Source organism: Loxodonta africana, chromosome 3, assembly GCF_030014295.1.
Source record: "Loxodonta africana isolate mLoxAfr1 chromosome 3, mLoxAfr1.hap2, whole genome shotgun sequence".
Lineage (NCBI taxonomy): Eukaryota > Metazoa > Chordata > Mammalia > Proboscidea > Elephantidae > Loxodonta > Loxodonta africana.
Genome location: NC_087344.1, coordinates 144,393,254 through 144,417,284, shown reverse-complemented (window position 1 = coordinate 144,417,284; position 24,031 = coordinate 144,393,254). Strand labels below are relative to the sequence as shown.

The 24,031-nt window shown below is 36.8% G+C and overlaps 1 protein-coding gene across 6 annotated transcripts in view; it reads left to right on the top strand.

Annotated features, from left to right (window-relative positions):
* MTF2 (metal response element binding transcription factor 2) overlaps positions 1-24,031 on the top strand; it is an 83,359-nt gene that overhangs the window by 42,641 nt on the left and 16,687 nt on the right. For all 6 annotated transcript variants that reach the window (XM_064282259.1, XM_064282258.1, XM_064282260.1 and 3 more), the window contains 5 exons: positions 13,421-13,516; positions 14,592-14,660; positions 15,706-15,829; positions 21,538-21,605; positions 23,222-23,392. In XM_064282259.1, the coding sequence (XP_064138329.1) occupies positions 13,421-13,516; positions 14,592-14,660; positions 15,706-15,829; positions 21,538-21,605; positions 23,222-23,392 (528 nt within the window). The remainder of the gene's footprint in view (positions 1-13,420; positions 13,517-14,591; positions 14,661-15,705; positions 15,830-21,537; positions 21,606-23,221; positions 23,393-24,031) is intronic.

The following is a 24,031-nucleotide window of genomic DNA, read 5'->3' as shown; positions in this document are numbered from 1 at the left end:
TACCCCTCTAACTGCCTTCCTCCCTCCCCCCTCTGGTAACCATCAGAGAGTATTTTCTTCTCTGTTTAAACGATTTCTCGAGTTCTTATAATAGTGGTCTTATGCAATATTCGTCCTTTTGCAGCTCACTAATTTCACTCAGCATAATGCCTTCCACATTCCTCCATGTTATGAAATGTTTCACAGATTCATAACTGTTCTTTATCGATGCATAGTATTCCATTGTGTGAATATACCATAATTTATTTGTCCATTCATCCTTTGATGGATACCTTGGTTGCTTCCATCTTTTTGCTGTTGTAAACAGTGCTGCAGTGAACATGGGTGTATATCTGTTCGTGTAAAGACTCTTATTTCTCTAGGATGTATTCCAAGGAGTAGGATTGCTGGATCCTATGGTAGTTTTATTTCTAGGTTTTGAAGGAAACGCCAAATTCATTTCCAAAGTGGTTGTACCATTTTACATTTTAGATTTCTACCAGCAGTGTATAGGTGTTCCAGTCTCTCCACAACCTCTCCAACGTTTATTATTTTGTGTTTTTTGGATTAATGCCAGTCTTGTTGAAGTGAGATGGAATCTCATTGTAGTTTTGATTTGCATTTCTCTAATGGCTCATGATTGTGAGCATTTCCTCGTGTATCTGTTAGCTACCTGAATGTCTGCTTTAGTGAAGTGTCTGTTCATATTTATTGCCCATTTTTTAATTGGGTTATTTGTCTTTTTGTAGTTGAGTTTTTGCAGTATCATGTAGATTTTAGAGATCAGGCGCTGATCGGAAATGTCATAGCTGAAAGCTTTTTCCCAGTCTGTAGGTGATCTTTTTACTCTTTTGGTGAAGTCTTTGGATGAGCATAAGTGTTAGATTTTTAGGAGCTGCCAGTTATCTACTTTTTCTTCTGCATTTTTAGTAATGTTTTGTATACTGTTTATGCCGTGTATTAGGGCTCCTAACGTTGTCCCTATTTTGTCTTCTATGATCTTTATTGTTTTAGATTTTACATTTAGATCTTTGATCCATTTTGAGTTTGTTTTTGTGTGTGAAGTATGGATCTTGTTTCGTTTTTTTTTTTTGCAGATGGATATCCAGTTGTGCCAACACCGTTTGTTAAAAAGACTGTCTTTTTTGCCATTTAACTGCTTTGGGGCCTTTGTCAAATATCAGCTGCTCATGTGTGGATGGAATTATGTCTGGATTCTCAATTCTGTTCCATTGGTCTATGTATCTGCTGTTGAACCAGTACCAGGATGTTTTGACTACTGTGGTGGTATAATAGATTCTAGAAGAGGTAGAGTGAGGCCTTCCACTTTATTCTTCTTTTTCAGTAATGGTTTACTTATCCAGGGCCTCTTTCCCTTCTATATGAAGTTGGTGATTTGTTTCTCCATCTCATTAAAAATGTCACTGGAATTTGAATCAGAATTGCGTTAAGTCTATAGATCGCTTTTGGTAGAAATTTTTAAAATGTTAAGTCTTCCCATCCATGAGCAAGGTGTGTTTCTGTACTTATGGAGGTCTCTTGATTTCTTGCAGAACTGTTTTGTGGTTTTCTTTGTATAAGTCTTTCACACCTCTGGTAAGATTTATTCCTAAGTATTTTATCTTCCTGGTGGCAACTGTAAATGGTATTGATTTGGTGATTTCCTCTTTGAAGTTCTTTTTGTTGGTGTAGAGGAATCCAACTGATTTTTGTGTGTTTATTTTGTATCCTGATACTCTGCTGAACTCTTCCATTAGTTTCAGTGGTTTTCTTGAGGATTCCTTAGGATTTGCTGTGTATAAGATCATGTTATCCGCAAATAAAGATACTTTTACTTCTTCCCTGCCAATCTGGATGCCCTTTATTCTTTATCTAGCCTAATTGCTCTGGCTAGGACCTCCAGCACAATGTTGAATAAGAGTGGTGATAAAGGGCATCCTTGTCTGGTTCCCGATCTCAACGGGAATGCTTTCAGGCTCTCTCCATTTAGAATGATGTTGGCTGTTGGCTTTGTACAAATGCCCTTTATTATGTTGAGGAATTTTCCTTCTATTCCTATTTTACTGAGAGTTTTTATCATGAATGGGTGTTGAACTTTGTCAGATGCCTTTTCTGCATCAGTTGATAAAATCATGTGATTCTTGTCCTTTGTTTTATTTATGTGATGGATTACATTGTTTTTCTAATGTTGAACCATCCCTGCATACCTGGTATGAATTCCACTTGGTCATGGTGAATAATTGTTTTGATATGTTGTTGAATTCTATTGGCTAGAATTTTGTTGAAGATTTTTGCATCTAAGTTCTTGAAGGCTATAGGTCTGTAATTTTCTTTTTTGTGTGTTGCTTTTACCTGGTTTTGATATCAGGGATAAGGTGGCTTCATAGAATGAGTTTGGGACTGTTCCGTCGTTTTCTGTGCTTGAAATACCTTTAGTAGTAGTGGTGGTAACACCTCTCTGAAAGTTTGGTAGAACTCTCCAGAGCTTTTTTTTGTTGGGAGTTTTTTGATTACCTTTTCAATCTCTTCTTTTGTTATGGGTCTATTTAGTTGTTCTACCTCTGTGTCAGTTTAGGTAGGTAGTGTGTTTCTGGGAATTCATCCATTTGTTCTAGGTTTTCAAATTTGTTGGAGTACAGTTTTTCGGAGTAATCTGATATGATTCTTTTAATTTCATTTGGGTCTGTTGTAATATCGCCCGTCTCATTTCTTATTTGGGTTATTTCATTCCACTTCTGTTTTTCTTTTGTCAATTTGGCCAATGGTTTATCAATTTTGTTGATTTTTTTCAAAGAACCAGCTTTTCGTCTTGTTAATTCTTTCAGTTGTTTTTCTGTTTTCTTTTTCATTTAGTTCTGCTCTAATTTTTATTACTTGTTTTCTTCTGGTGCCTGAGTGTTTCTTTTGTTGTTCTGTTTCTGTTTGTTCAAGTTGTAGGGGTAATTCTTTGATTTTGGCCCTTCTTTTTGAATGCGTTCATTTATTGATATAAATTGACTTCTGTGCACTGCTTTTGCTGTGTCCCAAAGGTTCTGATAGGAAGTGTTTTCATTCTCATTGGATTTTATGAATTTCTTTATTCCATCCTTAATGTCTTCTATAATCCAGTCTTTTTTGAGCAGTTTCCAAGCGTTTGATTTCTTTTCCCTGCTTTTTCTGTTATTGATTTCTCCTTTTATGGCCTTATGGTCAGAGAAGATGCCTTGTAATATTTCAGTGTTTTGAATTCTGCTAAGGCTTGCTTTATGACCTAATATGTGGTCTATTGTAGAGAATGTTCCATGTGCACTGGAAAAGAAAGTATATTTGGCTGCTTTTGGGTGCAGTGTTCTGTATATGTCTGTGACGTCGAGTTGGTTGATTGTGGCATCTAGATCTTCCGTGTCTTTATTGGGTTTCTTTCTGGATGTCCTTTCCTTCACTGAAAGTGGTGCATTGAAGTCTCTTCCTATTATTGTGGAGCTGTCTACCTCACTTTTCAATGCTGATAGTTTGTTTTATGTATCTTGCAGCCCTGTCATTGAGTACATAAATATTTAATATGGTTATATCTTCTCGGTATATCGTTCCTTTAATCATTATATAGTGTCCTTCCTTGTCCTTTGTGGTGGATTTAACTTTAAAGTCTATTTTGTCAGAAATTAATATTGGCACTTCTGGTCTTTTCTGATTGTTGTTTGCTTGGTATATTTTTTTTCCATCCTTTGAATTTTTGTTTGTTTGTATCTCTAAGTCTAAGGTGTGTGTCCCTTGTGGGTAGCATATGGATGGATCATGTTTTTTAATCCATTCTGCCACTCTCTGTCTCTTTATTGGTGCATTTAGTCCATTTACATTCAGCGTAATTGTGGATAGGTATGAATTTAGTGCTATCATTTTGATGTCTTTTGTGTGTTGTTGACAGTTTCTTTTCCCCACTTAATTTTATGTGTTGAGTAGATTATCTTTATATGTTGTCCTTTCCTCATATTCGTTGTTGTTGATTTTGTTTCTGAGTCTCTATTTTTTTCTTGTATTTTATTTTGATGAGTAGGATAGTTTATTTCCTCTGTGGTGACCTTATTATTTACCCATATTTTTCTAAATTTAAACCTAACTTTTATTTCTGTGTATCGCCTTATCTTCCTTTCCATATGGAATATCTATGACAATGTTTCCTAGTCCCTCTTTATTGTTTTAAAGTTGTCTTCTTTTACATTATAAAACCACCCTTACCCTGTTTTGAGCGTTTTTTTAATCTGGATTTATTTTATTTATTTCCTTGTCTGGCTTGACTTCTGATTGCTCTGTCCAGTGTTCTAGTCTATTACTGATTTTCTAACCAAAGAACTCACTTTAGTATTTCTTGAAGTTTTTGTTTGATTTTACGAATTTGCTGAACTTCTTTTTATCTGGAAATGTCCTGATTTCACCTTCATGTGTTAGAGACAGTTTTGCTGGAGGTATGATTCTTCGCTAACAGTTTTTTTCCTTCAATTTTTTATATAAGTCATCCTACTGCCTTCTTACGTGTCTGTCAGTTTGTCGTACTGTGGGGGCTTGTGTGTTGCTGTGATGCTGGAAGCTGTGCCACCGGTATTCAGATACCAGCAGGGTCCCCCTGGAGGACATGTTTCAGCTGAGCTTCCAGACTAAGACAGACTAGGAAGAAGGACCCGGCAGTCTACTTCTGAAAAGCATTAGCCAGTGAAAACTTTATGAATGGCAGCAGAACATTGTCCGATATAGTGCTGGAAGATGAGCCCCCCAGGTTGGAAGGCACTCAAAAAATGACTGGGGAAGAGCTGCCTCCTCAAAGTAGAGTAGACCTTAATGATGTGAATGGAGTAAAGCTTTCGGGACCTTCATTTGGTGATGTGGCGAGACTCAAAATGAGAAGAAATACCTGCAAACATCCATTAATAATCGGAACCTGGAATGTACGAAGTATGAATCTAGGAAAACTGGAAATTGCCAAAAATGAAATGGAACACATAAACATCTATATCCTAGGCATTAGTGAGCTGAAATGGACTGGTATTGGCCATTTTGAATCGGACAATCACATAGTCTGCTATGCTGGGAATGAAAACTTGAAGAGGAATGGTGTTGCATTCATTGTGAAAAAGAACGTTTCAAGATCTATCCTGAAGTACAGCGCTGTCAGTGATAGGATAATATGCATACACCTACAAGGAAGACCAGTTAATACGACTATTATTCAAATTTACGAACCAACCACTAGGGCCAAAGATGAAGAAATAGAAGATTTTTATCAGCTGCTGCAGTTTGAAATAGATCGAACATGCAATCAAGATGTATTGATAATGTGAAAGTTGGAAACAAAGAAAGATCAGTATTTGGAAAATATGGCCTTGGTGATAGAAACAATGCCAGAGATTGAATGATAGAATTTTGCAAGACCAACGACTTCTTCATTGTAAATACCTTCTTTCACCAACATAAATGGCGACTATACACATGGACCTCGCCAGATGGAACACACAGAAATCAAATTGACTATCTGTGGAAAGAGACGATGGAAAAGCTTAATATCATCAGTCAGAACAAGGCCAGGGGCCGACTGTGGAACGGACCATCAATTGCTCCTATGCAAGTTCAAGCTGAAACTGAAGAAAATCAGAGCAAGTCCGTAAGAGCCAAAATACGACCTTGAATATATCCCACCTGAATTTAGAGACCATTTGAAGAATAGATTTGACACAGTGAACACTATTGACCGCAAACCAGATGAGTTGTGAAATGACATTGAGGACATCATCCGTGAAGAAAGCAAGAGGTCACTGAAAAGACAGGAAAGAAAGAATAGACCAAGGTGGATGTCAGAGGAGACTGAAACTTGCTCTAGAGTGTCAAGCAGCTAAAGCAAAAGGAAGAATTGATGAAGTAAAAGAACTGAACAGAAGATTTCAAAGGGACTCTCGAGAAGACAAACTAAGTATTATAATGACATGTGCAAAGAGCTGGAGATGGAAAACCAAAAGGGAAGAACACGCTTGGCATTTCTCAAGCTGAAAGAACTGAAGAAAAAATTCAAGCCTTGAGTTGCAATAGTGAAGGATTCCAAGGGGAAAATATTAAATGATGCAGAAAGCGTCAAAAGAAGATGGAAGGAATACACAGAGTCATTATACAAAAAAGAATTAGTCGATATTCAACCATTCCAAGAGGTGGCATATGACCAGGAACCGATGGTACTGAAGGAAGAAGTCCAAGCTGCTCTGAAGGCATTGGTGAGAAACAAGGCTCCAGGAATTGATGGAATATCAATTGAGATGTTTCAACAAACAGATGCAGCGCTGGAGGTGCTCACCTGTCTATGTTAAGAAATATGGAAGCCAGCTTCCTGGCCAACTGAGTAGAAGAGATCCATCTTTATGCCTATTCCCAAGAAAGGTGATCCAACCGAATGTGGAAATTACAGAACAATATCATTAATATCACACGCAAGCAAAATTCTGCTGAAGATCATTCAAAAATGGGTGCAGCAGTATATCGACAGGGAACTGCCAGAAATTCAGGCCAGTTTCAGAAGAGGACATGGAACCAGGGATATCATTGCTGATGTCAGATGGATCCTGGCTGAAAGCAGAGAATACCAGAAGGATGTTTACCTGTGTTTTATTGATAATGCAAAGGCATTTGACTGTGTGGATCATAACAAACTATGGGTAACTGCGAAGAATTGGAATTCCAGAACACTTAATTGTGCTCATGAGGAACCTTTACATAGATCAAGAGGCAGTTGTTTGGACAGAACAAGGGGATATTGATTGGTTTAAAGTCAGGAAAGGTGTGTGTCAGGGTTGTATTCTTTCACCATACCTATTCAGTTTGTACTGGGTTTTTTTTTTTTTAATTTAATCCGTATGCTGAACAAATAATACGAGAAGTTGGGCTATATGAAGAAGAACAGGACATTAAGATTGGAGGAAGACTCATTAACAACCTGCGTTATGCAGATGATACAACCTTGCTTGCTGAAAGTGAAGAGGACTTGAGGCACTTACTAATGAAGAACAAAGACCACAGCCTTTAGTATGGATTACGCCTCAACATAAAGAAAACAAAAATTCTCACCACTGGACCAATGAGCAACATCATGATAAAGGGAGAAAAGATTGAAGTTGTCAAGGATTTCATTTTACTTGGATCCACAATCAACAGCCATGGAAGCAGCAGTCAAGAAATCAGAAGACACATTGCATTGGGCAAATCTGCTGCAAAGGACCTCTACAAAGTGTTGAAGAGCAAAGCTGTCACCCTGAAGACTAAGGTGCGCCTGACCGAAGCCATGGTATTTTCAATTGCATCTTGTGCATGTGAAAGCTGGACAGTGAATAAGGAAGACCGAAGGAGAATTGACGCCTTTGAATTGTGGCGTTGGTGAAGAATATTGAATGTACCATGTACTGCGAAAAGAGCGAACAAATCTGTCTTAGAAGTACAACCAGAATGCTCTTTAGAAGCAAAGATGGCAGGCTGCGTCTTACATACTTTGGACATGTTGTCAGGAGGGATCAGTCCCTGGAGAAGGACATCATGCTTGGCAGAGTACAGGGTCAGTGGAAAAGAGGAAGACTCTCAACGATTGACACAGTGGCTGCAACCGTGAGCTCAGGCATAACAATGATTGTAAGGATGGCGCAGGACCGGGCAATGTTTCATTCTGTTGTGCATAGGGTCGCTATGTGGCGGAACCGACTCGAGGGCACCTAACAAGAACAACAACAACTGCCTTCTTGCCTGCATGGTTTCTTCTGAGTAGTCCTAGCTTGATCTTATTGACTGTCCTTTGTAGGTGAGTTTTCGTTTATCCCTAGCTGCTTTTAAAATTCTGTCTTTATCTTTGGTTTGGCAAGTTTGGTTATAATATGTCTTGGTGACTTTCTTTTAAAATCTACGTTATGTGTAGTTTGATGAACATCTTGGATGTGATATCTTCTCATCTTTCACAATATCAGGGAAGTTTGCTGCCAGCAAATCTTTAACACTTCTCTCTGTATTTTCTGTTATCTGTCCCTGTTCTGGTACTGTAATCATTCGTAGGTTATTTTTCTTGATAGAGTCCCATATGGTTCTTAAGGTTTCTTCATTTTTTTTTTTAAATTCTTTTATCTGCTTTTTCTTTAGATATATTGGTGCCAAATGCTTTATCTTCAAGTTCAGAAATTCTGACTTCAACTTGCTCAGTTCTGCTCCTCTGACTTTCCATTGATTTGTCTACTTTTGTAATTTTATTGTTAATCTTTTGAATTTCTGATTGCTGTCTATCTATGGATTTTTCCAGCTTATTAAATTTTTCGTTGTGTTGCTGAATAATCTTTTTAGTTTCTTCAACTGCTTTATCTGTGTGTTCCTTGGCTTGTTCTGCGTATTGCCTGATTTCCTTCCGGATGTCTTGAAGGGTTTTGTATATTAATCTTCTGTATTCTGCCTTTGGTAATTCCAGGAAGATACTTTCGTCTAGAAGATCCCTTGATTCTTTGTTTTGAGAGCCTGTTGAGGTGATCATGGTCTGTTTCTTTATGTGACTTGATATTGACTGTTGTGTCTGAGCCGTGTATAAGTTATTGTATTAGTTTATTTTATGTTTGATTACTGTGTCGTAGCTTCATGCTTTTTTTTTTTGTTCTGATGTGCCCATATGGGTTGTTTGAGTGAGGTGGCTTGATTATTTTCACGTTTGGAGCTCTGAGATCCTGTCCCCAGATGGCTAGATCTGTTATCAAGTATATTAGTCTAGGAATCCATTCACTTTTCTTGTGTGAATTCAGCTCAGATGTCCAGGTAGCTGATCATCAAGTGTGTGGTACAGGCTCTGTACTACAGTCTTAGAGGGGCAGGACTGATTGGTTCAGGTACAGGTGTCCAGTTCCAGCAGGTGGTTCTGCTTTGAACAAGGCACGGGGCTGAGAATTGTTCCTGAAGTGTGTCTGAGGAAAGTGTGTCAGTGTTCCCTAGATTGTACAGGTGTGTGGGTTCTGCGGACTGACCATGGGCACCCAGTGTTTTTGATTATAAGGACTGGGAGGTACCAGATATCCTTGGACCCCTTTCGCAGGTGGCTGGGTGACCTGAGTGGAGACACCAGTACCTAGGCTCCTGATGCGGGTAGGTGAGGACCCTGTTTAATAGGCAAAGCAGTGTCAAACATCAAATACCCACCTGTCCGCTGCACAGCTGTAACAGTTGTAGTCTGTCAACAAGGGCCTATTCTCCTGAAATAGGCCCAGACAGGTCCATGTAGAGGAGAAATGTACTCAAAGTCTATGGACTCTTTATGCCTGGACAGGAGCCACTTTAGTCCTGAGCTCTGCCAGTTAGTGGAGCTGGCAAATCATCTTTTCCCCCAATTGCAAATTTTTTCCTTTTCCAAGGCTGGGAGGATGGTTCTAGGTGCTCAGTAGGGCCTATCTCAGGCCCAGGGAACTCAGCTGCTGAAGCTGGCTTGGAAACAGGGGGCATGGGAGAGAATGGTAAGATGCATGCAAGTACTTAGCTTTTGCCGAGAGCGCCGTTCTTCTCTGGTTCTGGAGGTGTGAGTAGGCTGTGTGGCTGGCTGCTTCTTCCTGAGGAAACAGCAGCCGAAGGCTAGTACCAGCCCCCTGCCACCACTGTTGGGAATGGTGCCAGAGGGCTCCCAGTGATTCAAGTCTGGTTGCTCCTCTCTGCTTCTGAACTGTCTCTTCCTCCCCCTGCCTCACAGTTTGTTTTGTAACCTTGCCTTTGATGTTCAGGACTCCTAGCTTGTCATAAATACACTCGTTTTCACTTGTTTTTTCAGGTCTTTGTTGTAAGAGGGCTTGCCAGAATCGTCTTTGTCTATTCTGCCTTCTTGGCCCCGCCTTTCCTTTTACCTTCTTGCCATCAGCCTCTCCACTTTTAACTGGCCCACCTTATATCTGGTGTAACAGCCTGCTTGGCTGCTGCACTCCTTGCAGCAGCTTTTTGCTATTAGCACTGGCTCTGCTGTTGTGCCGCTCTTTGGGGCCTCTCTCTGCCAGCCCTGTTGCCAGGCTCCTCTAGGCCATTGCCCTGCCCAGGCAAGTGTTACAGCTCTTCTAGCTCTGCTAGGAAGCTCTTGCCTGAAGACGCTCAGCTCTCTCTCTCTGTGGGCTTGCAAGCCCACTACAGCCGTCTGCTGGTCTCGTGATTCACACTGCTTGTACTGCTGCCGCCGTTTCTCTGTGGCTTGGCTCTGCTGAGCTTGCCACTGTTTTGTGCCATCTTCGGTGTTAACATCTCTCTCTTCTGGATCTAGGAGTTTCTCGGTGCAAGGACTCTGGGTCCAAAGGATCTGCTCCTCTCCGGTCTCTTCTCGATGGTAGTGAGGTTCCTTTTAAACCTCTGTGGAATTGGCCCTTGTATAAGCCTAACAGGATGGCAGTTATAAACCTACCAGCTCCTGAAGTGGACCACAGGGGGCTCAGTCTTTTTGGGTAGATTTTCAGGCCTGTATTTGCATAGTAATCTACCAATCCCTTGCAAGATTGTGGCCCAGCCAATTGTTTTTGGCAGAATTATGAATCCAAGCCCAGAAAGGCCATATATGAGAGAAACCCAGCACATTACGCAAGTTAATTTTAAGCCAAGTTGTGCATCAGGTACTTGTACTATTTTTTAAAAAGATACTGTGTTTTAGGTGAAAGTTGGCAGTGCATATTAGATTCCCATTTAATAATTTTTATACAAATTGTTCTATGACATTGGTTATAATTTTCACAATGCGTCAGCATTCTCATTATTTCCATTCTGTTTCCATTGGTTTAGCTTCCCCCTTCCCCTCCTTGCATTCTCAGCTTTGCTTTTGGGTAAATGTTGATGATTTGGTGTCATATAGTTGATTGTTTAAGGGAGCACGTGACTCAAAGGTGAAATTGTGTATCTAATAAGCCGATCTATTTTTTGACTGAAAGGTGAACTCTAGAAATAGCTTCATTTCCAAGTTCAAAGGGTATCTTAGAGTGAAAGTCTCAGGGGTTCCTTTAGTCCCTACCGGTCCAGTAAGTCTGGACTTTTTCAGGAATCTGAATTTTGTCCTATATTTTCTACTCTTTCTATCCAGGACCTTCTATCATGTCCCTGGTCAGAACAGTTGGTAGTGGGCTGGTCACCATGTAGTTCTCGTTTCAGGCTAGAAGAGACCATGATTTGTGTGGGGTATTAATCCCGTGGGCTAGTTTCTCCTTTGAGTCTTTGGTTTCCTTCATTCTCTTTTGCTCCAGACTAGTAGAGACCAATAGTTGTATCTTAATTAGACAGCTGCTCACAAGCTTTTAAGACCCCAGACGCTACTCACCAAACTAGGATGTAGAACATTATGAATTACGTTATGCAAATTGACTGAATTGTCTCACGAGACTGTTGTCCTAAGCCTTTTAACTGAGTAAACCAATCCCTCAGTGCTTAGATATGTCTAGGAAATCTCTGTAACTGTACCGCTTATGTACTTGTTATTTACGTGAATATGTATGCAGCACTCATAAACACATATACACATACGCCTGCAGGTACACCTGTACGTGCACGTGCATATACATTATGTGCATACATATCTACCTATGTAACTACACACATTTTTTGGTTGTTATTACTGTTGTTGCAAAATTGTATATGTTAATGGTATTTATTGAAATTGTCCTTTTTTGTGCGTACTTCGTAGTGTCTTCATTTACCTTGGTCATGTTCTGCAAACTTCACCCATATTTGGTATTGCCTTTCCTGTCAATAAAAATAACAAGTGTCTACCATCTGGAAATTGATTCCCCTTCCCTCCACCTCCCATCCCTGGTAACCATCAAAGAGCATTGCTCTCTGTGTGGATACCTGTTCTTGACTTTTTATAAGTGTGACCATACAGTATTTGCCATCTAGTGATTGATTTATTTAACTCAGCATAATGTCTTCCAGATTCATCCATGCTGTGTGTATATATATATACACATACACATAGTTTTTTAATATTAATGAAGAACTTTACATTTAACCCAATTTAAATTGTATTATTGGTTTGTTATATGTTTCTTACCAGACTCTATGCTTCTTTAGTGTCCAGGCACCAGTAACTTGAAACTTACAAGAAAGTCCTGGATGGCTGTAGGACCAGAGCAGATCTCTGCACTGTGCAGTGGGAGGGCAGAGGCTTTATAGTGGTGGTGGACAATAGTGGCTCCATGCCAGAGGCCTACGTAAGAATGCATACTTCATGGGGGTGCCCATGTTTGGCATCGCAAAGCCCGTTTCCCCTTTGTTTAGTATAGTATAGCGTGCTGTCTAGGAGAATGCTGGGACGTAAGGCATATTCAGTGATGAAACCATGAATTAATGAATGAATTTTTAGTTCTTCATTTTGTTTAGGCTCTGATCCTATCATTCGTGGTCTTTAAGTACCACAAGGTTAGGAACTCCACCTGATATTGCTAACCACTCTACCTTTATCACATAGCAGAGTACCTTGGACATAGTTTTAGTATTCACTAAACGTTGTTGACTGAATGACCTGCTTATAGCAATCTTCTTGTCTTTGCCTGTATATGGCATAAAATTAATATGGGCACTACTTGTTAAACAAACGAATTATTAGAAGAAAAGGCATTATTTGGGTGGCAAATAAAGATATCAACCTATCAAAACCATGTACTAAGAAGAAAGAAAGAGTGGCCTTCTTAGCTGAAGATTCAGTTTTAGCATCTTCAGGTATCTGAAACAACTATAAACAAATCCTGTCACAAAGCCTTTTTACACCTGGTAGAGTCAGATTAGATGTATAATTATGTTAACCAAGTTTATTTATAAAATCTCAATACTCCTTTCATTTTCAATATAGTGGACAAGAATATTAAAGCACAAGATATGAAATGGAATGATTGTACTCTGAAAACTGCCTAAGGCCACTTGGTATATGAACAATCAGCTGTGCATGTTAATGACCTTTGAGGCTGAGCTCTTGTAGGATATAGAGAATTAACGTGAAAAAATCCCAGATTGGTATTTTGAGAGAGCTCTTTTACTGATGTAGGAGCCAGGCACTTGTTGCCTAGAAGTAGTGATGTATCTTTCAGAGACTTATAAATACCCGTGTGAAAAAAGAGAGAAAAACCCATTAGCCATCGAGTCAATTCTGTTTTCATGGCAACCCATAGGACTGGGTAGAACTGCCCCATTGGGTTTCCATGGAGTGACTGGTAGATTCAAACTGCCAGCCTTTTGGTTAGCAGCCGTAGCTCTTTACCACTGTGCCACCAGGGCTCCATAAAGGGATGAAATAGTTGATATTACCAGCCTTTATGGAAAAAAATAATTTAACACTAAGTTATAGTAGAAACGTGATACTTTAATCAAAAGTGTATTCTGGATAATGCAACTTTTTTTTTTTTTTTTTAAATGAACCATTTACCTTATCACAAAGTGGTAATTTTAATCTAAATTTTTCTTATAGCTGGTATTTAAAGATGCTGCAGTGCTGCAAATGTAAGCAGTGGTTTCATGAGGCTTGTGTACAATGCCTTCAAAAGCCAATGCTATTTGGAGACAGGTGAGAAGGACATTTGAACTTCACTGATTGAGTTTTGTAACTTTTTTTTATTACAGTTCTGTTTGTGGTTTCAGATTTCTAAAAATAGTTATAACAGTGAACTGTAAAGGAGGTCACCTCAGAAGGGAAGAATTAAATAATATACTTGTTTTTGTTGTTACTGTTGTTAGGTGCCGTCGAGTCAATTCCGACTCATAGCAACCCTGTAAAACAGAGTAGAACTGCCCCATAGGGTTTTCTTGGCTATAATCTTTACCAGAACAGACTGCCACATCTTTCTCCTGTGCCCGCTGACCTTTCTGTTAGCAGTCGAGCACTTAACCATTACACCACCAGGGCCCCAAATAGTATACTTAAAATACATATAATTTTTATGCTTTTGGACAGTATTCCTGAAAACTTTTATGTATTTGATTAGTGATTATATTTGCTTCTATTGTCCCACAATGCTCTGAACTATTCTCATTGGTATCTTTATTTCGAGAACCCTAAAAGAATCCCACAAGAGAGAATTGTGTAAGGCAGTAGAACTTTGATACAAATTTTCTTAGATCTGAAGATATTCTAAAAGCCTGTCTAATGTGCTTCTCTTGATTAAGACAACATGGTATACCAGAGAGGTCTGTAAATTATGGAGGCATATAAACCTGTATCTGAACTCTGAAGGTCTGTCTTGTTGTTTTTGTTAGTTGCTGTCCAGCCTGTTTCAACTCATGGTGACCCCATGTATCCAGAGTAGAACCACTCCATAGGGTTTTCAAGGCTGTGACCTTTTAGAAGCAGATCTTCCTAGGTGCTTGTCTTCCTAGGTGCCTCTGCATGGGTTCAGACTGCCAAGTTTTTGGCTGGTAATCAGGCACTTAACCGTGTGCATCACCCAGGGGTCCCTCTGAAGATCTCTTTCCCCCAGATATGAACTATATCACTGTTGTTATTAGAAAAGAAACTTCTTAAATTACAGTGTCATAATTCAAGTTATATTTTGCTTTATATTCAGTGTCCTTTAGTCAGCTGTAGGATAATTTATGCATGCCCTTCATTATCAAAATATATTCAGCTTTTTCTTTTTCCTTAGGTTTTATACATTTATTTGCTCTGTCTGCAGTTCTGGACCAGAATACCTCAAACGTCTACCATTACAGTGGTAAGTGTGAATATTTCTTTTAAGAAAAAAAAGAGCCATATTCTTAAGACTGCAGGATGAAAGTTTTTTTTATCTATTCATTGACTTAAGTAAAAAGTTGTTCATTTCTATGCCTGGCTTTATTTATTTATTGTTTATTTATTCCCAAGTCTGATGTCATCTTCATGAAGGATTGTTCAGTTTTATTGCTAAATTGATAAGTGTTTGTTGTTGACTAGCATAAACATAACTTTCAGACATCTTTTAGACTTTCAGAATTTTTACTCATGTTTTCAGTTCTTTTGAGCCTTAAGAATAGCATGCAGTAGAAGAGAGAGCGCTTTTATTAAAACAAAAACAAACAAACAAAAAAAAACCTGCCTATTTCTGCTTCAGTGTAGTAATTCTTGGGCATGGGAAGGGTGATGCATTTTGGAGATTTACTAATAAAATATAGTAAGTACTTAGAAATTTTTGTGAAGTATTTTACTTATTTTAGGAACAGATGAGATTTAACTCATGAATCATAAAAGAGTCTATTAAGAGTATATGCCTATATTTAAGTAGTGAAAATTAAGCAGAAATTTTGATTGTAAGCTATTTTTTCTTAATCAGATCCACTTTGCATTTTAAGAACTAATTCAAATATCTTTTAGTTTATAATTACTATTCAGGATAAGCAAATGTTTAGCCAGTGTTTTCCAGTTATTTTCATATATAGTGATTTATTGTCTTGTGAATTTGACTTAGAATATTGACCCTTTTCACCTAAATGGAGCCCTGGTGGGGCAGTGGTTCAGAGCTCAGTTGCTCACCAAAAGGTCATCGGTTTGACTCTACCAGCCGTTCCTACCAGTTTGACTCTACCAGCTGCTGCCTCATGGGGCAGTTCTACTCTGTCCTATAGGGTTGCTGTGAGTCAGAATTGTCAACTGCAATTGGGTTTTTTGATTTTTACCTACATATTTTGCTGTGACTTTTTAATTACTACTATTATTAAGAAATAGTGTGATTTTGTAACAAAGCTAGAAACATTTTGTATGTTTTGATTATTTTTGAATTTCAGGGTAGATATAGCACACCTATGCCTTTACAACCTAAGTGTTATTCACAAGAAGAAATACTTTGATTCTGAACTTGAGCTTATGACATACATTAATGAAAACTGGGATAGATTACACCCTGGAGAGGTAGGTGGTCTTAGAGCTAACTTCATTAGTTATTTGATGTTTTTTTGTTTTGTTTTGCTTTTATTAAAAACAACTAAGACACGTATTTAAGCCAGATATCTAAATAAAATTTTGATTTTGGATCTAAGTAGAAACAACTTTAATAGGGATATCAGGACCAGTCCTTAAATTTAGTATTGCGCTCTTACTCATGGTCCTGCCTCCTTTTAAGTTTTCTATACATTTAGTGATGTAACCAACACTCTTCTTCCCTGTTTTGTTGGCTATAACCTATACATACTTCCCTTATATACTTTTGACTTCCAGGAATGATGGGATACAGTAGTAGTGTTAGAATAATGAGTTGTAAAAATGAAACTACCTGAATTGGAGATTACCTCGCCCATCCTGACATCTTATTTTACTTTTCAGTTGCAAAGTATAACCACCTATGCTAATTTACAAAAACTTTTTTAAAGGAATATAAAACAAATGAACGTTCACTGAATATTTTGAAACTATGGAATAGCACAAAGAGGAAAGTAGAATAAGCTTAATAGCTACCTTGTTTTCAGCATTTATTTAGAATTATTAGAATATAAATATTAACTATTCTTAGATCAAAACAAATGAATTTGTTTTATAATTTGTGGAATTAGATGTGTGAATTTTAGCTATGCATTACTTTTGAGATAAAAATGGCATAAACTGATTTGAAGTTCAGAGAGAATTTCTGTGTTATTGTGGCTTTTAGACATGAGGCAATTTGTAAAGTTGGTATCAAATAGCATATAAAGGTTTTTTTGTTTTGGGGTTTTATGGGACAGCAGGGAGAGCATAAGGCACGTTTATTTGAAAGTTGGTGGTAGATCAGCTGCATAAAATAAAACAAATACTTGCAAAATTCTTAGGTTTTAAAATCTGGGATACTATTGAAACTCAGTGTTTTGAATGTTAGAAATGGAGTGTTAAATCTACTCTTAAGTTTTCTGTTAAATGCTTCATTTTTCAGATGAAGCCTGAGAGAAAGTGAATGATTTGTAAATCTAATGAATTTTAATAAACTGATCAGTGATAAGAAAAAGTAAGAATAAGGCACTGGTAACCATAGTGTTCTTCAGTGTCATCTTAATTAATCTGTCAGTACATTCATTTTAGAATGTTTTCTTTCTAGTACATGATTCTTTCAGCACTGTATATGCAGGTACATCTATATACCTATTAGTACATTTCATATTTCACATGATGCAATTCTACAGTAGGTATTTGATGTAGAGTGGGTGTACACGTTAAAACTCAAGTAGTGTTTTAATCCAAAAGCCGTCATTCTCTATTAAAATTTAAATTTTAATGTTTAGATTTTAAGAGGCTGAAAATATTAAACAGTAAAATGCATAAATAATCTAATTTCAGAGAAGACAGTTCAATTTGTGCCTTTTAGGTATCTCAGGTCCAGCTGAGCTTCATCACTAGAAAAGTGTTTGCACTTTTTTGTAGCCTATGAGGTGTTGTCTTAGAAATAAGAAATTTTGATTGATTATTCTTTGCCAGTATATGAGTAATATTTCTGTTTTTATTAAAAAAAAGACATGATTACAATCTAATAAAACTTTACCACTGAAAAGTTTTACCTTTTTAAAAGAGTATGTCTGTTTCTTTGAGCCATCAAATTTATTATTAGAACAAGTGGCTTTCTAATCATTTCTCATTCCTCTTTCTTCTGCATTAAAATAGGAATATATTCAGATTTTTAGTTTGGTCATCCCATCCTCAGACTAGTTATTGACAGTTGGAAGTCCAGGTTTTAATTCTGTGTATGAATGTTTTTCATCTTTACGGTATATTTAGAATTGTTTTGGGGGGCAAGATTTTAACAAAGCGATCATAAAATTTATACCTGCCATGAGTTGGAATTGACTCAGCAACTGTTGTTCCCCCGCTTTCCCCCTGAATACTTAAACAATACATCTCTGGTTAATTGAAATGGAAATTGAATTTTGTCACTACTTATCCAAATTTAGGTTAACAAAAACAACTTCTGTTTGTTTATATTTTTGTTGAAAATTTTTTACAAAATAGCATTACTCACTTTCAAGACATGGGGAATAGTAATATGCTTAGTATATTATTATTGGTTGATTGATAGAGTATTCAAGAATAATTTTGGATATCAATTTTTATTATACATAATATAGATTATATGATATATGGACTTGTTCTAACTTTCTCCTAAAAATGAAACAGAATAATATTTATGTTGTGATTTTACTTTCTCTTAAATGTAGAGTCTTTGTGTCCAGATAAAAGGAAAAATTCTTGTGATATTGTGAGAAGTTGATAGAGATTTTTATGGCATTTTGCTCAGGAATATGTAATAGATACCTAGTCACAGGGACACTTATCCGTATTTACCATTTCAGGGCTGAACTGTAACTTAAAAATTTTACATATGAGCATATGATGACACGAGCTAAACTTTAATGATGCTTAGCAATGATATTTTGGAAGCCTAATCCGAAATATGTGTCTAGGTTTCTAGTTATGTAGCTTACTGATGTTCTGTTTAGTATATTCTTTATTTCTTATTGTCGTAAATACTAGACTTCTTTTAATAATAAAAGGAAGTCTTTAAGAATATTAAACTTTGTTAGAGATAATATCCTTTCACACTGAAAGGCAGCTCCAACATTTATGTATCATAGTTTTTTTCTTAGTTGACTATTTTACAGAATTGCTGTGAAGAGAAGCTAAAACTTGTATTCCATGTTAGAAGATCAAGATGGTTTTATACCATGCTTCATTATGTCAGCTTTTTTATTTCCCCTTCCTTTTAATACCTTTGAGATTTGGTGCCTTATAATACGATCTAAGTGTTGGAGGAACCTACCATGTTTGGAAATATTTTGAGATGGTAAAAATACATAATGTAACATTTGAGAATCATGTAAAGATTGCTGAAGGTTTTTATTTAGAATTAGGTATCACTGTTGTACATGATTGCCTTGGGAAATTTAAAATGAGATGTTACTTTCTGGAATCTGCCTATTGTCATTTGGCTTGTATTCCTAATGTGATTTGAAATCCTAGTTAGGTAAGAACAACCTACTTTTCGTTTAACTGTAGTCTTAAATTTTAAAAACTCAAAGGTTGATAGCAGAAGAATGTATTGAGTGCTACCTCACTTTTGAGGGAGGTGGGGAGAAATTTTGGCTAGGGAAAAATGTAGTATAATGGAGATGGTATAATACTTTTAAATAAAAATCTGGTTAACAACGATACTTGGGACCTTAAATGTTTTATGTTAACATAGAGTGTATATAGATCGGCAAACATTACTTAAGCTGTTGATGCATTTAACCCTAGGTTGCATGGAACTCAATATTGGTAATTGAAGGATGTATTTTAGTAAAGGAAAGAATAATACTGTATGAAGTAGTATTTATTTCCATATAGAAATATAAAACCTGAACAGTAAAAGCACAGTGTGTATGGGTAATTATTCTGTTGAAGATATATATACTATGTATATTCTGTTGAAGTTATATAGTATAAACTTCATGGCCAGATGGAAGGCCTAGAATATAATGTTCTAATGGACAGATTTTTCTAATTTAGACTAATCTTTGTACTTTTACTTTGCAAAATACAGAAAGAGAGTCCTTGACCTCTTTATATGAGTTGAAATGTATAATCCTATGAAAATAGTCCTGGAGTGCTAAAAAAGCTTTCAGATAAAATTTCTGAGACACCATGGAAAATAAGTACTAAAAGAGAAGAGAGAGTTGTGATTTTCAAAAGTGAAAAGGAGTGTGTTTGAGAAATTACAAGGTCAGTTTTGATGTTGATTGTCAGCAGAATTGCAGAGATTTTTCAAATACATGGTTTATGAAGATTTAAAAAGGAATAAAGAAAAACATCTATTAGAATAACTTAAGTTAAATACCCTGGTTTTGTTTTTGATATGGTTAACAAGACTGATATGTCAGCTGTGGGCATGGTATAGATATAACTTTTCAGATAAGATATTGAAATGTGAACTGTTCAAAAATTAAATGGATTTGTAGCTACATAGTTAAATAACAGTACTGAAAATGATTATTGACTTGGAAACATTCTTGAGGGAGATTCTAATGGAGAGCCACAGGGCCTTTGTCTTTATCTTGAAGAAGGATGACAGAATTAAGAGAAAAGATCTTCTGGAACACTGAGCTAAAAACAAATAAAATCAACCAATTGTAAAGTTCTATTTTTAGGTTAAACACACACACAATAGTACAGGCATATGATAGGGAATACTTGGTAGCAGTTTATTTGATAAAATTTTAGAGTTTTAGTTATGGGGAACCAAGAAGAGGATGGAATTAGTTAACTGTGAGCTTAGGTCCCTGGGTGGCACAAACGATTTGCACTTGACTACTAACTTAAATGTTGGTGATTCAAAATAATCGTGTGATGTGGCTGCTAAAAACTTTAATCTTAGGCTTAGACGTGGACATGGTAGCTACTGTCAAATATTTGAAGGAGCTGTCTTATAGAAGAGGAAATAGAAGAGTTGCAAGGGTAGGTTTTGTCCACCTATTTCTCATTTAATGGAAATTCTCTGTTATTGGACACTTCAGAAATTACAGAAGGAGGACATGATGTAGAGGAATGAACACCGAACTGTCCTAGCTCATAATTTTTTTGTTTTCCCAACACCCAACACACCTGGCACATGACGGCTTTTCTTGGTGAATGTTGAATGAATGGAGTTAGCATCACTGGGTTCAGGTTCTGCTCTCTCACTGACTAGCCATGTGATATTGAGCAGTTTATTTAACCTTTGTATCTGTTAGCTTGTCTGTAAAATGAGGAGAGTTGGAGTAGAGACTGTAAGTGTCTTTTACCACCAACATTCTGGTTGGCAGATTTTTTCACTTGAAGCAGCCTAAGGCTTGGGAGTTTTAACTGGTAAAGAACATACTGGCTGTAATTTTGAAAGTCAAGTGTGCTATTTTTGGAAACTTTAAAAAATTTTTTTTGGTCTTTTATAATTGAGAAGTTTTTGCTAATGGGTCCTCATTAAACTTTGAAGAAGAGGCAGAAATGTCTCTGGGGAGAAGCCTTGTTGGAACAAAATTGAATATTTAGATTTTAAAATGGTTTGTGAAGGTAATAAATTACTGAGCCATTGTAGGGCTAGCTAAAATCTGTAACTTCTATGAAAGTAAAACCCCCAAATTTTACAATATTTGTAACAGTTACAGATAATTCATTTATGCAAATATTAGAAATATTGAGAAATCAAGCAGTATGTGTCTCTTTTCTTTTTAGACTCCATCCTGTTGAGATCTACTGGAAGTTTTTATGGTTGACATTTAAATAATCCTAATTCATTATTTCCCCAAATTATAGAATCTTTAAAAAATTTAATGATAACTAATCATAAAAATCCCATTTTTGTAGTGTTTTGTAGTTTACAGTTTCTTCACAGATACAGTTTGATTTATACAATAAACTACTAATTAGTGTAGGATTTATATTCCCCTCTTTATAGGTGAGAAAATAAGTCTTGAGAGGTTACATGACTGGGGTCACACAGCTAGTCAGCAAAGACCTGGAATTAAAACTTGGGTCTTTCGAATACCAGTCAGTACACTTTTCCTCTGCATTGCATTGCCTCTGTCTAGCACCTATTTTACTAATTGATGAAATCATAGTGTGTTAAATTTTCTCTTGATACTTCACAGCTGGCAGACACACCGAAATCTGAAAGATATGAGCATGTTCTGGAGGCATTAAATGATTACAAGACCATGTAAGTTGACTTATTTTTTGTATCCCTATGAGGGAGACACTTAGGAAATATAAGGAATAACAGTACTGTTTAAGAATTCTGGGATTGGTATATAGAACTCTAGTGCATTCCATTTTAATGCCTCATTCTCTTCTGGTCAGAATAAAGCAGTGATGGTTAGAAAGGGGAAGAGCAGTCCTCCTCCTGGAAGTGGTGGATGGGAGGCATATCAGTATCTCCAGAGGAATTTGGGCTATTCAGTTGAAAAAGCATGTGATTTAGTAATAAGTTGTCTTTATAATACAGTCTACTGAAAGTAAGGCCTTGTTAGCTGGTTGGAATATGTAAAAGATAGGGGAAATACTGTGGGGAACATGAGTTTTTAAAAGATTGGGATTTATGGTTTTAATATTAGTTGGTGCCATCAGTTACAGCAAAGTAGCATTCTGGTCTAAGGTTTTGATAATTAAATGTTATTGTTTGACATACTCTTGTATAGATCTTTGCTTTTTTTTTTTAAAGAACATATCTACATTTCTTGCAAATATTTTGAAAATGCAATAAAAATAATTTTTCTAAATGTAAATGGTAAATGCTAGTTTTTGGGTTAACCATTAATTATAAATTTTTGTTTGTAAATAGTTGCTGTTTTGAACTTGACAGCATTTCTTTATTGAATGATGTTGTCATTACTTAGTGGCTAGATTTTTAGGGCAACTGAAAAACCCGTAAGGTACTTGAGCAATTATTGTACTGGTAAAAATATTTTATGGGACGGTTCTGAATTCCAATTTAGGATGCCAGATATATATATCTCTTTCAGTTATGATAGAAATGGAAGCTTCTTTTTCCTGATCCTACGTAAAAGTAGGACATTCCAAGCAATTGGTAGTGGTTCTTGTGGCCAGGCAGGCTCCAGTAGAGCTAATGTAGATGGGGGTGTTTAGGAATAAGGACCCTAAGAATGTAGAGAAAGGGCTAAGGAGCATATTTTTCAAAGGCCCAAGTTCATAATCCACTGAAATAATGCCTTCTTTGCACACATGATGGTGGCACAAGTCAGAGTTAACTCGATGGCAGCTGGTTGGCCCCACAGTATTTCAGTTCTAGATACGGCACATGAAATACTCATTTTCTTATTTTCTGGGCTTCTAGAATTGGTCCCTACTTTCTTTTCCATTGCTATCACCTATGCTTCTGAGCAGGGTCTCTCTCCTCACAAACCCACTCTGAAATAGAATTCTTCTTTTCCTAAACTTTTTTGAAACATTTCTCACAGGTAAATATGAGAAAATATACTGGGAAGAAAAAGACAGCATCCTATGCTCTTCTTATTTCTTTAAATAGGTAGATGCCATTTAAAAAGAAATGTGGAAATGTGTTCCACTTCTATCCTTCTGACCTTATCCTCCCTGCTCCCCGCCTGTACCCACCCCACCCCACCCCGAACATATTCTATTATGAAGTCTCTCTGGGGCAAATAAGAATCAAGGAAAACAAGGGGAAAGAGGGAGTTTTTGTAGTGTTGGGTGGGCTTACATGTATAAGGGCCTGATATGTGAAAGCTATGAGTTAGGGTGTGCCATGTATATGTGTTCAGTTTTTTTAATTTTAGCTAATTTTTTAAAAAAATTTAGGTTTATGTCTGGGAAAGAAATAAAGAAGAAGAAGCATTTGTTTGGGTTGCGAATTCGTGTTCCTCCTGTGCCACCAAATGTGGCTTTCAAAGCAGAGAAAGAACCTGAAGGAACATCCCATGAATTTAAAATTAAAGGCAGAAAGGCATCCAAACCTATATCTGATTCAAGGTAAAAGTTGATCTGTGGCTTAGTTTTTCTTTTTAGCTTATTCATAACTAAATATGTATGTTATTTAGTCTCATTAGTATGTTTGAAAGTATAAGTGATAGCCTGATTTGTTTTCCTGTCTGTAATTTCTTGTTTAGTCAAGGTACAAAGAGTTGATGCTAGATGTTTATCTTTTTTTTTTTTTTTTAGGTCTTTGGCCTTCCAGGAATAGGCCCTATTGATTTCGTTAGCAAACAACTTAAGTACTGGTCTGTTCATTTGTTTGTTCGTTTTTCATTCATTCATTCATTCAGCACATTTATTGAGCACCTACCTGTTTTTCTGGCTGCTGGGGATCCAGTGACTAACAAGACAGACTTTTTTTTTACACCCTGATAGGATTTACATTATACGGGGGGAAGAACTGCGATAAACAAAATAATCAAATAGCTAGTGCCATTTAGGAAATGGCATGCTATTTTAGAGTATTCTGGGATGGATAGAGATTGGGAGATCTACTTTAGAAAGGAGGCTTAGGGGAGCCTTCTTTGAGATATTTAAACTGAGACTTAAAAAGTGAAAATGATCTAACAGTGGGAGGAACACAGGGAATAATACTCTAGGTAGCAGAAATAACAAGTGTGAAGGCCCTGAGGCATG